The sequence below is a fragment of the Panthera uncia genome (genome assembly GCF_023721935.1).
Source record: "Panthera uncia isolate 11264 chromosome B2 unlocalized genomic scaffold, Puncia_PCG_1.0 HiC_scaffold_24, whole genome shotgun sequence".
In the NCBI taxonomy this organism is placed as follows: Eukaryota; Metazoa; Chordata; class Mammalia; order Carnivora; family Felidae; genus Panthera; species Panthera uncia.
The window spans coordinates 105,170,227-105,183,059 of NW_026057580.1; the positions used below are offsets into that span (position 1 = coordinate 105,170,227).

General features: G+C 39.9%; 1 protein-coding gene across 14 annotated transcripts in view; it reads right to left on the bottom strand.

Moving 5' to 3' along the window:
- SYNE1 (spectrin repeat containing nuclear envelope protein 1) overlaps nucleotides 1-12,833 on the bottom strand; it is a 477,690-nt gene that overhangs the window by 132,029 nt on the left and 332,828 nt on the right. For 9 of the 14 annotated variants that reach the window (XM_049653080.1, XM_049653082.1, XM_049653085.1 and 6 more), the window contains 3 exons: nucleotides 11,262-11,435; nucleotides 8,324-8,515; nucleotides 717-851 (listed from right to left, as the gene is read on the bottom strand). In XM_049653080.1, the coding sequence (XP_049509037.1) occupies nucleotides 717-851; nucleotides 8,324-8,515; nucleotides 11,262-11,435 (501 nt within the window). Of the gene's footprint in view, nucleotides 1-716; nucleotides 1,743-8,323; nucleotides 8,516-11,261; nucleotides 11,436-12,833 lie in introns of those variants that run through there. The other 5 variants (XM_049653084.1, XM_049653081.1, XM_049653090.1 and 2 more) reach the window with 4 other exon arrangements.

Consider the following 12,833-nt stretch of genomic DNA (forward strand, 5'->3'; position numbering starts at 1 on the left):
GGGGGGGGGGTGGTGGGGGGGGGAGGGAAAACCTCGGGGGAAAAAAAAAAGAAAAAAGGAAAAAAAATTCTGCTGGACAATGGCGCCCTCAAGTGGTGCACAATACTGCCTATTCTGACTGAGACAAATCCTTGAAATCCCCACTTCCTTGATAAATTGAACAATCAATAGATTTGTTTTGCTTTTTTACTACTTATGAAAAAATGTCTTTTCTGTTTGAGAAAATAAAAGATTTTGCTATGCCCCATAGCATAGCAATGAGAAGGTATCAATGAGAAATCATTCTTACTCAACAAAGCTTGTTTGTTTCACTATCCAATAATTTGCAATCCTATTTTGTGATGGTATCTACATAAAAGTGAAAAATAAATTGCGGTTTTAATAGAGTTTTAAAAAACATGTAACTCAGCCAATTCTCAAAGGCCTTCCTAAGATAGGCTCAAATTAGGGCAAAGGTGAAAATAGGGTAGGTAACCTTCATAAGGCAGATTATCATTGAGTCACGCGATTTGTAAACCTGAGCACAAGCTTTTCTTAAATAAAAGGACCAACCACTCTAGTGCTCATAAGAAAGTACGCTGAAACAGTTAGCCAGGCCTCGTTTCTGTCCAAAGAGAAGATAAAGGGGGGCTTTGTGTTTAGTCCAGAAGTAACTTGTCCATCTAAAACATTTCTCTCAAGGTGTCTGCTTGGCAGAGAGGTCAGAAATGCTTTACTTTTTGTTGCTGGAGACTGCTCTGTCGCTGGTGGGCCCACGCAGTCCGTGCTTGGGCCAGCCATTCCTGGACACTGGGGCTCTGACTGGCGGTGAGGTCGGCGTGGCTCTCCTCCTTCTCTTGGGCTGTTCCCTGCTTTTAATGAGGCAGAATTCAAGAGTCATACTCCCCACAGAAAAACCTTAACCAAATGGAGTAAATGCTACTTTAGTGTGGTCTGTATAATGATACCCAAGTAGATCCATTCGGACATGAAACCACAATGGAAAAAAAAAAAAAAAGGTAACACAAAACCCATTGGATTTATGGTATTTGCAGAAAGGAGAACAATAAATAGATGATTATACTCAAATATTTGAGGGGGAAACTGTCTACTTAGAGGCTAGGCTTTTTAGCTGACTGATGTGGTCGCCAGATATTCCAGGATGTTTTCCATGAGAATATAACTCTAGATCTCACTTCCTCTACTGTCACCACCCAGACCAGACCCCACTGTCATCTGGTGCCACTGGTGGCTTGGATAATGTTTGGCTAAAGGAGAAAGACAGGAGTAATTACTCATTACCTAGGCAAGAGTTCATCTTTCCTGCTTGATTATTCTGATGGAATTTGAAAGGCCCTCTAATAGTGCGTTACCAGGATGGCATCAGTTCAGAACGAGAGCCTTTCTCCTCACATGTATGTATATGTCAGAGGATAAATTACACAATCTTCATATAACTCATTCACTAACTACTTATTACATAAGCATGTGCTGTGTGTCAGCCACTGTTCTAAGCATATTCTGCCAAGAAGCCAGACAAGGGCCCTGCTGGGGAGACAGACAATAAACAAACAAGGTAAGTTAACAGCTGCAAAGAACATGAAACTAGAAAGTCTGGGTGGCTCTGTCGGTTAAGCGTCCAACTCTTGGTTTCAGCTCAGGTCATGATCTCATAGTTCATGAGTTTGAGCCCCGCGTCAGGCTCTGCACTGACAGCACAGAGTCTTCTTGGGATTCTCTCTCTCTCTCTCTCTCTCTCTCTCTCTCTCTCTCTCTCTCTTTCTCCCCCTCACTCTCTGCCCCTCCCCCACTTGCACTGTCTCTGTCTCTCTCCAAATAAATAAATAAACATACAAAAAAAGGGTGGCGGCGGGGCGGGGGGGGGCGGCGGAGAAAGAATGTGAAGGGGAAGGTTTCCTAGGCTGGTCAGGGAAAACACCTGGAGAAGAGACAACTGCACTGAGCCCTGAGTGATGAGAAACCGCCTGCCTGGCAAAGACCTAGGTGAGGTGGAGGGCCCTCCAGGCAGAGGGAACAGCGGGAGCAAAGACCATGAGGGGAAAGAAATCTGGCATCTCAAAGACAGCAAGCCAGTGAAGGGGCCAGTGTGGCTGGAGTGTGAGGGCAGAGAAAGACAGTTTATAGGTGGCTTCCACAGAGGCGCAGTCCTGCCCTCCGGCTCCAGACCTTGGGATCTTCACTATCAAATCTGACCAAAGAATGGCACCTGGCCGCTCCAGTCATCCAACGTGACTTCTCACAAAGACCCTTCTCTTCCTCTTATTTTCAGAATTCTACACTAAATCTTCAGGGAAATACATGGAGTTGTTTACCGTTCTGTCTTCTTCATTAGAATTTTACGATTAAATTGCAAAGTGTTTGAGATAATGTAGAGATCATGAACTTTGCAATGTTGGTATCGCTTCTTGAAGTACAGTGAATGCACAGAAACTGTGAACCCCACAGGTGATATTATAATCTTCTCCCAGATTCTGAGCCACCTTAGCTCACAGCTAACTTCCTTTCCTTTAAGATGATCCGTCTTCCCAGCAAGAGACTATGGCTCATACAGAACAGTGGGGATGCCATTGGTCTAAAGTATGCAATTTGCATTTCACAGGACCTTCAGAATGGGAGACCAGTGACACTCAGTTTAGTATATATCCCACTCCCCCAGGAATGCCTCGTACAGATAAACAGTGATTTTCCTGAAGGTGGGAGGTATGGGGTGCATGGGCACTCTTCAGCACTGAAGCCTGTAAATTTCTGCATGAAACAGATTCTCTCCCATCTGAGAATGCACCATATACCCAACATAAACTCTGCAAGATCCTGGCTCTTCTGGTAAGGATGAAATAGCAGGTCAAGAGGGACCTGCAGAGAATGACCCCAAGGAAGTCAGTGTACCAGGCTGAAAGCTGTCCCCAGTGAGACCTGTCCCAGCTGACAAAACAGTGGTCATGGCCACGATCTGCTGACTCTTGTGGGACCCACTCACTTCGCCTCTGCTTTGCTCTTTAGCAAAGGTTTGTTTTCAAAGTCCAGCCTGGAGACTCATGTGGTGAGTTCTTTAGGGGCACCACCTCACCCTTCTACGCAGGTTACTCTTGTCCAACTGAGAGATTTTTTTTTTTTTTTCCAATTGCTCACACCAAATTTCTGCTTGGAAAAATGACAACTGAAATGTTAGAGCTTAAGAACAGCTTAACTACTTTTACATGCACAGACACATATTCAGAATCTAAGATTTAAAATCTAAGAGGAGTCGTATTTCACTAATTGAATCCACAGCTTTAGAGAAACAAAAATTAAGAAGCATCAAAAGCAGATGTTAGGATGTATTTTCTATGTGGTTTGGTTCCGTTTTTCAGCTAGTAAATTTTTCTTTGACTGATTCAGTCATTTTGAAACATAAGACTTGGACCACAGGAAACAAAAAATGATTAAGAATACAGTTCAAATTTCATTCCCTTTCCCCTTGGGATGAGAAGGCACTGACAGAAGGAATAGAATAATGGTAATTATGTGCTAGAAGGTTTGATAACCCGTCATCTCTCCTACTTGGGAAATAGGAAGTAAGGCAGCCTGTCACCAGAGTTCCCCTAGGGTGGGGCTACATAAGCTGTTTAATTTGGAAATACTAGAAAAGTAATCACTTTTGCCAGGAACATTCTTTAGAAGATTAGTGAGGACTAGAAATGCTAAACATTAAATAAAACATTTCTTTATAAAGCATTTCATTATTTATATTGGGTAAACTTTCTGCTCCTTCAAAAGCTGATAATGTTGAAAATAACTTAAACTTTTTATGAGGAAAGATACCACGTAATTTAGGAGACAGCATTACATGCCCTTACGTCTATGTCCCTTCACAAAGAGAAGGAACCTATTTGGGGTAGGTGGGGAACTAAAGGGACTGGTTATTCTTTGATACATACAGAAGTCCAATTAGTTAAAAATATGGTCATGAGAGATATGACCATTTTGTAGGCAAGTGGCACTGAGAAATGGTGTGCTTATGGGCACACAACTCCAGCCATCTTGAATCACGTAAACCCTGAGTGGAGGGTACAACCTCACCAACATCTACGTTCAATGGAAGATTTTTTTTCCCCAATCAACATTCGTTAATTTCAGATCGACTCTGAATTTTGAAGGCAAATGATCCTTCTCATGGTAATAATAATGTAAACAGGGCTCCTGTTATTCCTACAGTTGGAAAAATAATCTCTTCAAATGGCTCTAATTGTAAAAAAAGGAAAATCAGTATTTTCTATGCTGGAAACTCATTAGACTAAAGATGAGGGAATTCATAGATACTTAAAAACAAACAATAATCAGTTTCAATTCAGTGAAACGCTACCACATTTTCCAGTATTTATACTTTTTATAGCAGTATCCTCAGCAAATCCTTCCACTCGTGGGCAAAGACAGGATCTTACTCAGTATGAAGAATCCCCGTGGCCATGGGAAGGATCTGCTGGGTGTGAGTACCCAGGCTTTCAGGGAGCTCAGCCCTGCCCTGCGCTATCTCAAACTTAACTTTTCAGCATGTCAGGAGTTCCTTTCCTCCCAAAGGATGTGGTTGTTGTTAATTATTATAGTCACTGCTATTTGAGCACTTACTGTGAGCCTTACTTGCATTAAAATCCTCAGAATTTTGGGGCGCCTGGGTGGCTCAGTCGGTTAAGCGTCCGACTTCGGCTCAGGTCAACGATCTCGTGGTATGTGAGTTCGAGCCCCGCGTTGGGCTCTGTGCTGACTGCTCAGAGCCTGGAGCCTGTTTCGGATTCTGTGTCTCCCTCTCTCTCTGACCCTCCCCCGTTCATGCTCTGTCTCTCTGTGTCTCAAAAATAAATAAACGTTAAAAAAAAATTAAAAAAAATAAAAAATAAAAAAAAATAAAGTCCTCAGAATTTTAAAAGCTGAATACGATAAAAAAATTTTTTAATGTTTATTTATTTTTGAGAGAGAGAGAGGGAGACAGAGAGTGAACAGGGGAGGGCAGAGAGGGAGGGAGACACAGAATCCGAAGGAGGCTCCAGGTCTGAGCTGTCAGCACAGAGCCCGACGTGGGGCTCAAACTCACAAACCATGAGATCATGACCTGAGCTGAAGTCAGGTGCTTAATCGACTGAGCCAGCCAGGAGCCCCTGAATACACTATTAAGATCCCTATTTTACAGATGAGAAACTGATTTGTAAGAAAACTGATCTGTCAGAAAGGTTGAGGCCAAGTTCAAGCATCTTGCCCTAGGTCACCTGTTTGACTGCTGGTGGTATACCAGGATGGGAAGACTGAAAGAATAGCCCCAAAGTGATGGTCTAAGAACTTAGTCCGACTTCTTTTTGGCACTAAGTTTTAAAATTAAGTGGAGATGTTTTAGATATAAATCCAAATGTCCCTTGTCTGGAAGGTCTAGCAATGCTGCTTGTAAACTCTTATATGACAATAGTTGGAGCTCAGTAACTGCTGCTTCTCTGACATGAGACCAGCTTGCCAAGCCCCTGACTAGGCGTGCTTTGCTCATTTATATTCCCTTCCCAGGCCCTGAGGCCCTGGAATTTGTGCCCTTATCCTCCCACCCCCACCCCCACAACCCCCTTTTAATCCTGACCTGTGCCACCTGCGTATCAGGTTGTCCCTTCCCTTCCTCCCTGCCTCTAGGGGTAGGACACAATCACAGCCTTCTAAATAATAACTATTACCAGATGTGAAACCTTGAAGTCTCTCCCTCTGCTTTGGTTCCTTTAGAAGTCAAGTTCATTTATATACCACCATTAGGGGGGGAAAAAAAAAGCATTATGTATTAGATCAGTAATACTTTTTAAGAAAACCAAGTATATTACTATCAACTTTTACAGTTAGAAAAGCATTCTCATTCTATTCAATTTTAATATTTTTAGTTTTTAATTAATTTTTTAAAATTTGCATATTCCCTACTCCCTAATTTGAATATTTTTAATGCTTTACTTTTTTTGCTTTAATCTATAAAGTCAGATTGCACATTTTGGTTTTATTTATTTATTTATTTTTGAGAGAGAGAGAGAGAGAGAGAGAGAAAGAGAGAGAGAGAGAGAGAGAGAGAGAATCTTAAGCAAGCTCTAGGCTCAGCACAGAGCCAGACCCTGGACTCAATGCAGGGCTCAATCCCACGACCCTTGGATCATGAGCTGAGCCCAAACCAAGAGTCCAATGCTCAACTGACTGAGCCATCCAGGGGCCCGCATGTACATGTTTAAGTATTTAAATTTAAGGTGAAAAGCTGTATTTCGTCTTTGTTTGCATTTATTTAACCAATGTTTAACCAAATATATTTTCATTAGTTCATTGGCCATTTGTATTTCTCCTCATTTGAATGGTCCCTTCCTACTTTTGCCCATATTTCTATTCTGTGACCTCTTCTTACTGATTTACAAAAGATTTGTAGAAATTAAGGGAATTAATTCTTTGTCATGTGATTTATACAGTTTCTTCTCTATTTGTCTATGTCTTTTCATTTAGTTCCATTTTTCTGGTCATACAGAACTGCTTCATTTTTCATTTTGGTCCTACAGAAACTAAAACTCCGGGTTTGGGGCATACCGGCAAAGATCCTTCCCATCCTAAGATTTTTTTTTTTTAAATACCCATATATCCAGAACTTTTCAGGTTTAAATACTTGGTACCTCTGTGATGCTTTTTTTTTCTTCCTGTAAAGAATGGGATAAAACATCGATTTTATCATATTTCAAGTGGTTCACCTATTGCTTTCTTATTATTTTATCCACTGATCTGAAATGTTACCTTCACCATTAATCAATTTTCCTTAAATACTGGGGTCTCTTTCTGGAATATTTATTCTGTAATATTTTTTGTTCATCTATTTGTGGGGCCGATGTCAAACTATTCTAATTATTGTAATACCGTACTTTGATATATGGTAAGATTAAATTAGCTGCTCCTAACTCTTCAGTTTTGGAATATTACGGTTATTTTCACATTTATTGTATTCCAGGTAAACCTGGAATCATTTTCTCACATTTTGTATCCTTGTGTTACCATCCAAAAGCGTAGTATTTTAGTTAAGAATAACTTAAACTTAGGGATTCTGAGTCACTCAGTTGGTTAAGCGTGTGACTCTGGATTTTGGCTCAGGTCATGATGTCACAGATTGGGTTCCGTGCTGGCTCAGCAGAGCCTGCTTGGGATTCTTTCTCTACCTCTGTCTCTGCCCCTCCCGTTCTCAAATGTGCATGCATTTTCTCTCAAAAATAAAATAAAGAAACATTAAAAAGAAAAAAAAAGAATTTTTAGGTATGGGTGGTAAAGAGTAGATATTGGGGGGAAAATTATTCAACCACTTAACGGTTGAAAAGAAGAAAAAAAGAATAGAAAGAGGAGAACAAAAACCAAAACCAAAAAGCAAGCTGATAGAAGTCTCCACATATCAGTAATCACAGTAAATTTAAATGAACTAACCCTGTCCTTGAAAAGTCAGAGATTTTCTGATTAGATAAATGTTTAAAACCAACAAAGTATAGCCAAATGTTTTCTTACGAAGCAAATCTAAAACCTAAGGACGCTGAAAGGTGAGATCAAAGGAAAGTTAAAGGATATACTAGGCAAATATTATCCCCCAAAAGCTCCAGTGATATAAAATGAAAATCACTATTAGGGAACAATAAGGTCACTACATGAGAGTAAAAATGTTTAATTCACCTGGAATATATGACAATGTTAGAGGTATGAGCCCTAAATTAAAAAGTCTGAGTATTTCTGAAAAGTAGAATGTAGGAGAATGAAAGAAACATGGAAAAAATGTTATTAAATATCTTAATCTATGATCTATGTTTAAATACTTTTTAAAAAAGTGTAGTCGTGGGGCACCTGGATGGCTCAGTCGGTTAAGCGTCCGACTTCAGTTCAGGTCCTGATTTTGCAGTTCGTGAGTTCGAGCCCCACGTCGGGCTCTGTGCTGACAGCTCAGAGCCTGGAGCCTGCTTCAGATTCTGTGTCTCCCTCTCTCTCTGCCCCTCCCCTGCTCACACACACTCTCTCTCAAAAATAAACAAACATTTAAAAACAAATTTTTTTAAATAGCATAGCTGTTAAATTTGGGTATTTGTTTTCATTTTCTTTTGTTTTCCTATCCTGCAATCTTCAGGTCTACAGATTCAAACAGTCCTTACAAAACCTATTGGAATACCTATGCCAAAGTTGGTGGAAAGTGGAAGTGTACCTAAGTATGCATCATTCCCCAGCTCTCGCTTGATGGACCCCAGGCTGGGGAAGGCGGGCAGCAGTGAGCCAGGACTGGGAGGTGCTGTGGCCCTGTCCTACTGTGGGTGGCTGGTGCCCTCACCTGCATGAGGAGCTGTTTGTCATGTAGGGCTCTCTGCAGCTCCAGGAGGCTGCCCTTGAGGGTTCTCAGCTTCACGGCCAGCTGCTCTGCCTCCTCCTTGGTGTGGGCCTTGCCCTCCAGCAGCAGGTTGTCATTGTGGACCGACAGCTCCGATAGGGCCACCACCTTCTGCTCGATTTCCACGAGCATGTTCTGGAACGACAGAAATATGGATGGAATTCACGCATCCCGCCAGCCGCTGCAAACGTCGTTTCTCAAAGATAAACATCACACTTCCTGTCACCAAAAGAGGAGGACTTCATGGTGTTTTCCTACTTTTCTGACAGACCTGAAGAGTAGTTACAGATTTTTAAAGATTCCTTGAGCTTCCTAATATTTCTCTCCTTTAAGATTAGATACTATATAGTGGAAAACATATTGGAAAAGTACCAGGAAAGCATGGATAAGGAGAAAAGACCATTCCTTCGTGTTATCCCATTATTATAACTATGTTATTATTTTAGTGTAAGACTGTGACGCTTATGACTATTAGCAGTAAAGACATCATATGATCAACACTTTCTTGTCAGTTTAAAAATGATTCTCTCTTTTAAGACATTGCTTCTTTGTGTTTTTTTTTTTTTCTGTTTCCTTTTCAGATTGGCTTTTATTTCTTGGTTTTCAATGTGTTTTGTATATAATGTATTTTTAAGCTTACATTTCTAAAAGTTTTCGTAAGAATTTTACTTTCACTTTCTGTGACAACTCTCGAGGGCTTGCCTTTTCTTCTCAAATAGAAGCTAAATCCCAAGAAGGAACAAAATAGTCTCCCTTCCTCCAAGGTAAGATTTAAAACAAAAACTATCACCCATTTTGCCCTCTCCCACAGCCACCGTCAATCCCCCGTTTGTTCTCTGTATTTAAAAGTTTCCTACGGTTTGCCTCCCTCCGTCTTTGGAAAATGGGTGATGGGCATCGAGGAGGGCACTTGTTGGGATGAGCGCTGGGTGTTGTACGTAAGTGATGAACCATGGGAATCTATCCCAAAGACCAAGAGCATACTCTACACATTGTATGTTAGCCAATTTGACAATAAATTACTTTAAAAAAAAACCCCAAAGAATAAAATTTGAATGGAAATAAAATAAAACTAAAACAAGAACAAAATAAAAACATCAAAGCTAAACCAGTAACAGCCATTTTATTTTCTACACAAATCATTCTGTTCTTATATTCCTTAACTCTCTAATTTATATGCAAGTAAATAATTTATTAATGAGGAAAGATATTTTATTTCCTTATGCAAAATCAGAAAAACTGCCACCACCTTTTAAGAATATAGGCTTGAACCAAATAACTAGAACTAAGTGGAAGTGTGAAATGTTTAATGAAATGGGGTTTAAAGGATGATTTCCTAAAGATTATTTTTGAGAAACTAATATAATTCTACGAAGGACAGACTTTTCCATTAGGCCAAGTTACCACAATGCTGAGGGCTCATGATACTTTTAGAGGCCCAATAAAAATCTTAATTTTAATTTCTTTTAAAATCAGAAGAGAAAAATGAATAAAATAATGAATATGTAACAATGAATCCACCCTGGCTCATATTAGTCTTTGTACCAAGGCAGTTATAAAAATAAAATATTTAGCACTTTTATAGAGGCAGAGCCCACAGAAGCAAAGTGCCGAGGGTCCCAAAAGTCATAATGTGACCCTAGTAATAGCCACAGTTGTAATTACACAACTGGCTTAAACACCAGATTTTAACTGAGTAAGGAACTGTTGGGTACTTGTGTGGTTCCATTTACTTCTGGTTTCTAAAAATGTTGTCAAAATACCATTTGAATACTTCATAAGTATCCTGAAATATATTAACTGAATTGTGGACTTTACACACAGCTATAAAAATAGAGACATCCAAAAGGGAGAGGTGGGAGTAATGGTAAAACATAATTTTGGAATGCTAGTTAGTACATGTGCTAATTTTAAGCACTAGAAGGGAGTGCTAAAAATGGATGTTTCTTTTCAGCAAGGAAACTTTAGAAAAGATGATCTAAAGAATAGAAAACATTTACGTGTGGTCCTCTATTCTCTGTCATCAAGGCAGAGAATAACAATGCTTTGAATACACATAGATAAGTTGCCTGAAAAATATAAAAATCCAAGTTCTAATGATCAATATCACAGTAAATCCCAAATCACTAAAGGAATGATCAAAGTAGCGTGCTACACATTAAGAAAAAAAGATAGTGTTCACTAACAATGTTTGCATACTTTCTGATTGCAATTAGGAGAAATATCAAGTCACGCATACTGTTGTCCAAGTAATATATCAGAATTAGAACCAAAATTGCAGTAGAGCACCTAGGAACACCCCTTGCTGTGTTGATCCACAGTCTGATTGGCTGATACTAATTCTTTTCATTGGGTTTGTATTCTTTACTAGCCACTAAATATAGATACCATAAGTGTTTTGGGTATTTATGGTCTTTAAAAAAATGTCCTTTAGGAAGCTGAAGTTAAACTTTTTTTAATGTTTTACTTATTTTTGAGATAGAGAGACATGAAGGGACAGAGAGAGGAGACACAGAATCTGAAGGAGGCTCCAGGCTCTGAGCTGTCAGCACAGAGCCTAATGCAGGGCTGGAACTCACGAACCACCAGATCATGACCTGAGCCAGTCAGAAGCTTAACCCACTGAGCCACCTGGGTGCCCCGAAGCTGAAAATTTTCTAAACAGTAGATACTACTGACAAAATTTTTCAAAAGACTAAGTCCAATTTTGGATTTCATTTAAGCTTTTATAAGGTATTGTTTTTCTACTCTAAACATACAAAAGATATGGATTGTGAAAAAAAATCACACATCCATACCAAGTCTTTTTCCTATTACGTTTTCTGTGCTTAAACAAAGTACTTGGTGCTGTTGGAGTATCTCCTCCAGACCATTTTTGTACCTGGCAATCCACCAGCTGGGCTTCCATGTCCATAGGCTCCTGGGCTGTACCCAGTGCGGTGTCCAGAGTGGCCTTGGTGCTCAGGAGCCAGTGGTCCAGCTCGTCGGCTTCACAGCGGTACCTCTGCAGGGCCTGCTCCTGTCTCTGTTCCTCAAGCTGATCATTTAACTTCTCCTAATGAATTAAGTAGAATGTGACACAGATCACCGAGAGGTACAGTCGTTAGGGTTCAACACAATAGAACCAGGTTCTTCGCCCCAGTTGCTCATCAGAATCCCGTGTGAAACTTAAAAACGCAAAACAAAACAAAACAAAACAAAACAAACATGCTTAGGCCGCATCTCAGAGCAATAAATGAGAATTTCTGGAAGTGAGTCTCAGGATTAGTATTTTGATAAAGCTTTTCCGACGATTCTCATGTGCGCCTAAAGGTTCAGGTAAGATTAAGGTTAGGTGTCTTATGTAATATACCTACAGGGCTGGGCAAATAATACGAATAATGGAAACGGACCAAGCATTAGAACAAAACAATGGCATAAGGCGGTAAACGGCAATAGATACGTTACCACAGTGTCTGGGGAACTGTAAGGAGTGGCGGGGACAGTGGCAAGCATGGTCAGGGCACCAGCACACAGCTTAAAGCAAGTCACCCCCTACAGGAAGGGGGGGGGGTGTTTCAGGGGACAAGTTTCTTGAGTGAAGACAGAAATTCAAATTTTTTGGTTACATCTCTGGGTTTTCTCACTGATGGCAAATAATTCATATTTAAGAAAAAAAAATCCAAGCCAATCACTTCATTTTAAAACTCCACACAGATTTCCTAGAGTGATGAGGGAGAATATTAATGAGTTAAAAAAGGAATTCTTAAGGCAAGTACTCTAAACACCTTATTTTAAAAATTAGTTCCTTCATGACTTACTACTGTTGTTATTTTTTTTTATAAGAGTTTTTGGTCTGTTCCACATTTTTTTTTTTTAACATTTATTTATTTTTGAGAGACACAGAGAGACAGAGCATGAGCAGGGGAGGGGCAGAGAGAGAGGGAGACACAGAATCTGGAACCATGCTCCAGGCTCCAAGCTGTCAGCACTGAGCCCGACGTGGGGCTCAAACTCACGAATCGCGAGATCATGACCTGAGTCAAAGTCGAATGCTTAACCGACCAAGCCACCCAGGCGCCCCTGTTGTTATTTTTTAAATTAAAATTTTATTGAATAGTTGAAAACAGAGATTAAATAAAGCTGACACATTGATTTTAAATGTCTCCCAAACAAAAAATATACAAATATATGATTTGATGAATCTTATAATAGGTAAAACTGGAAAGAGCCTATACACTCCAACAACAGGTCCGTGTTCTACTGAATTACGGCATAACCAGCAGATAAAAAAACACAATGTTAAGTCCATTTAATAAGAAATGTATTGAGAACTGATTATGTGCCAGAGAAGCTATTTGACCCTGAAGATACAAGGAGAGAGACACTCTAAATGTCCTTAAAGAGGTCTCTTGTCTAATCTAATTTATAGGAGCCACAACATGAACATCATGTATGTTTAGGACCAGGAATT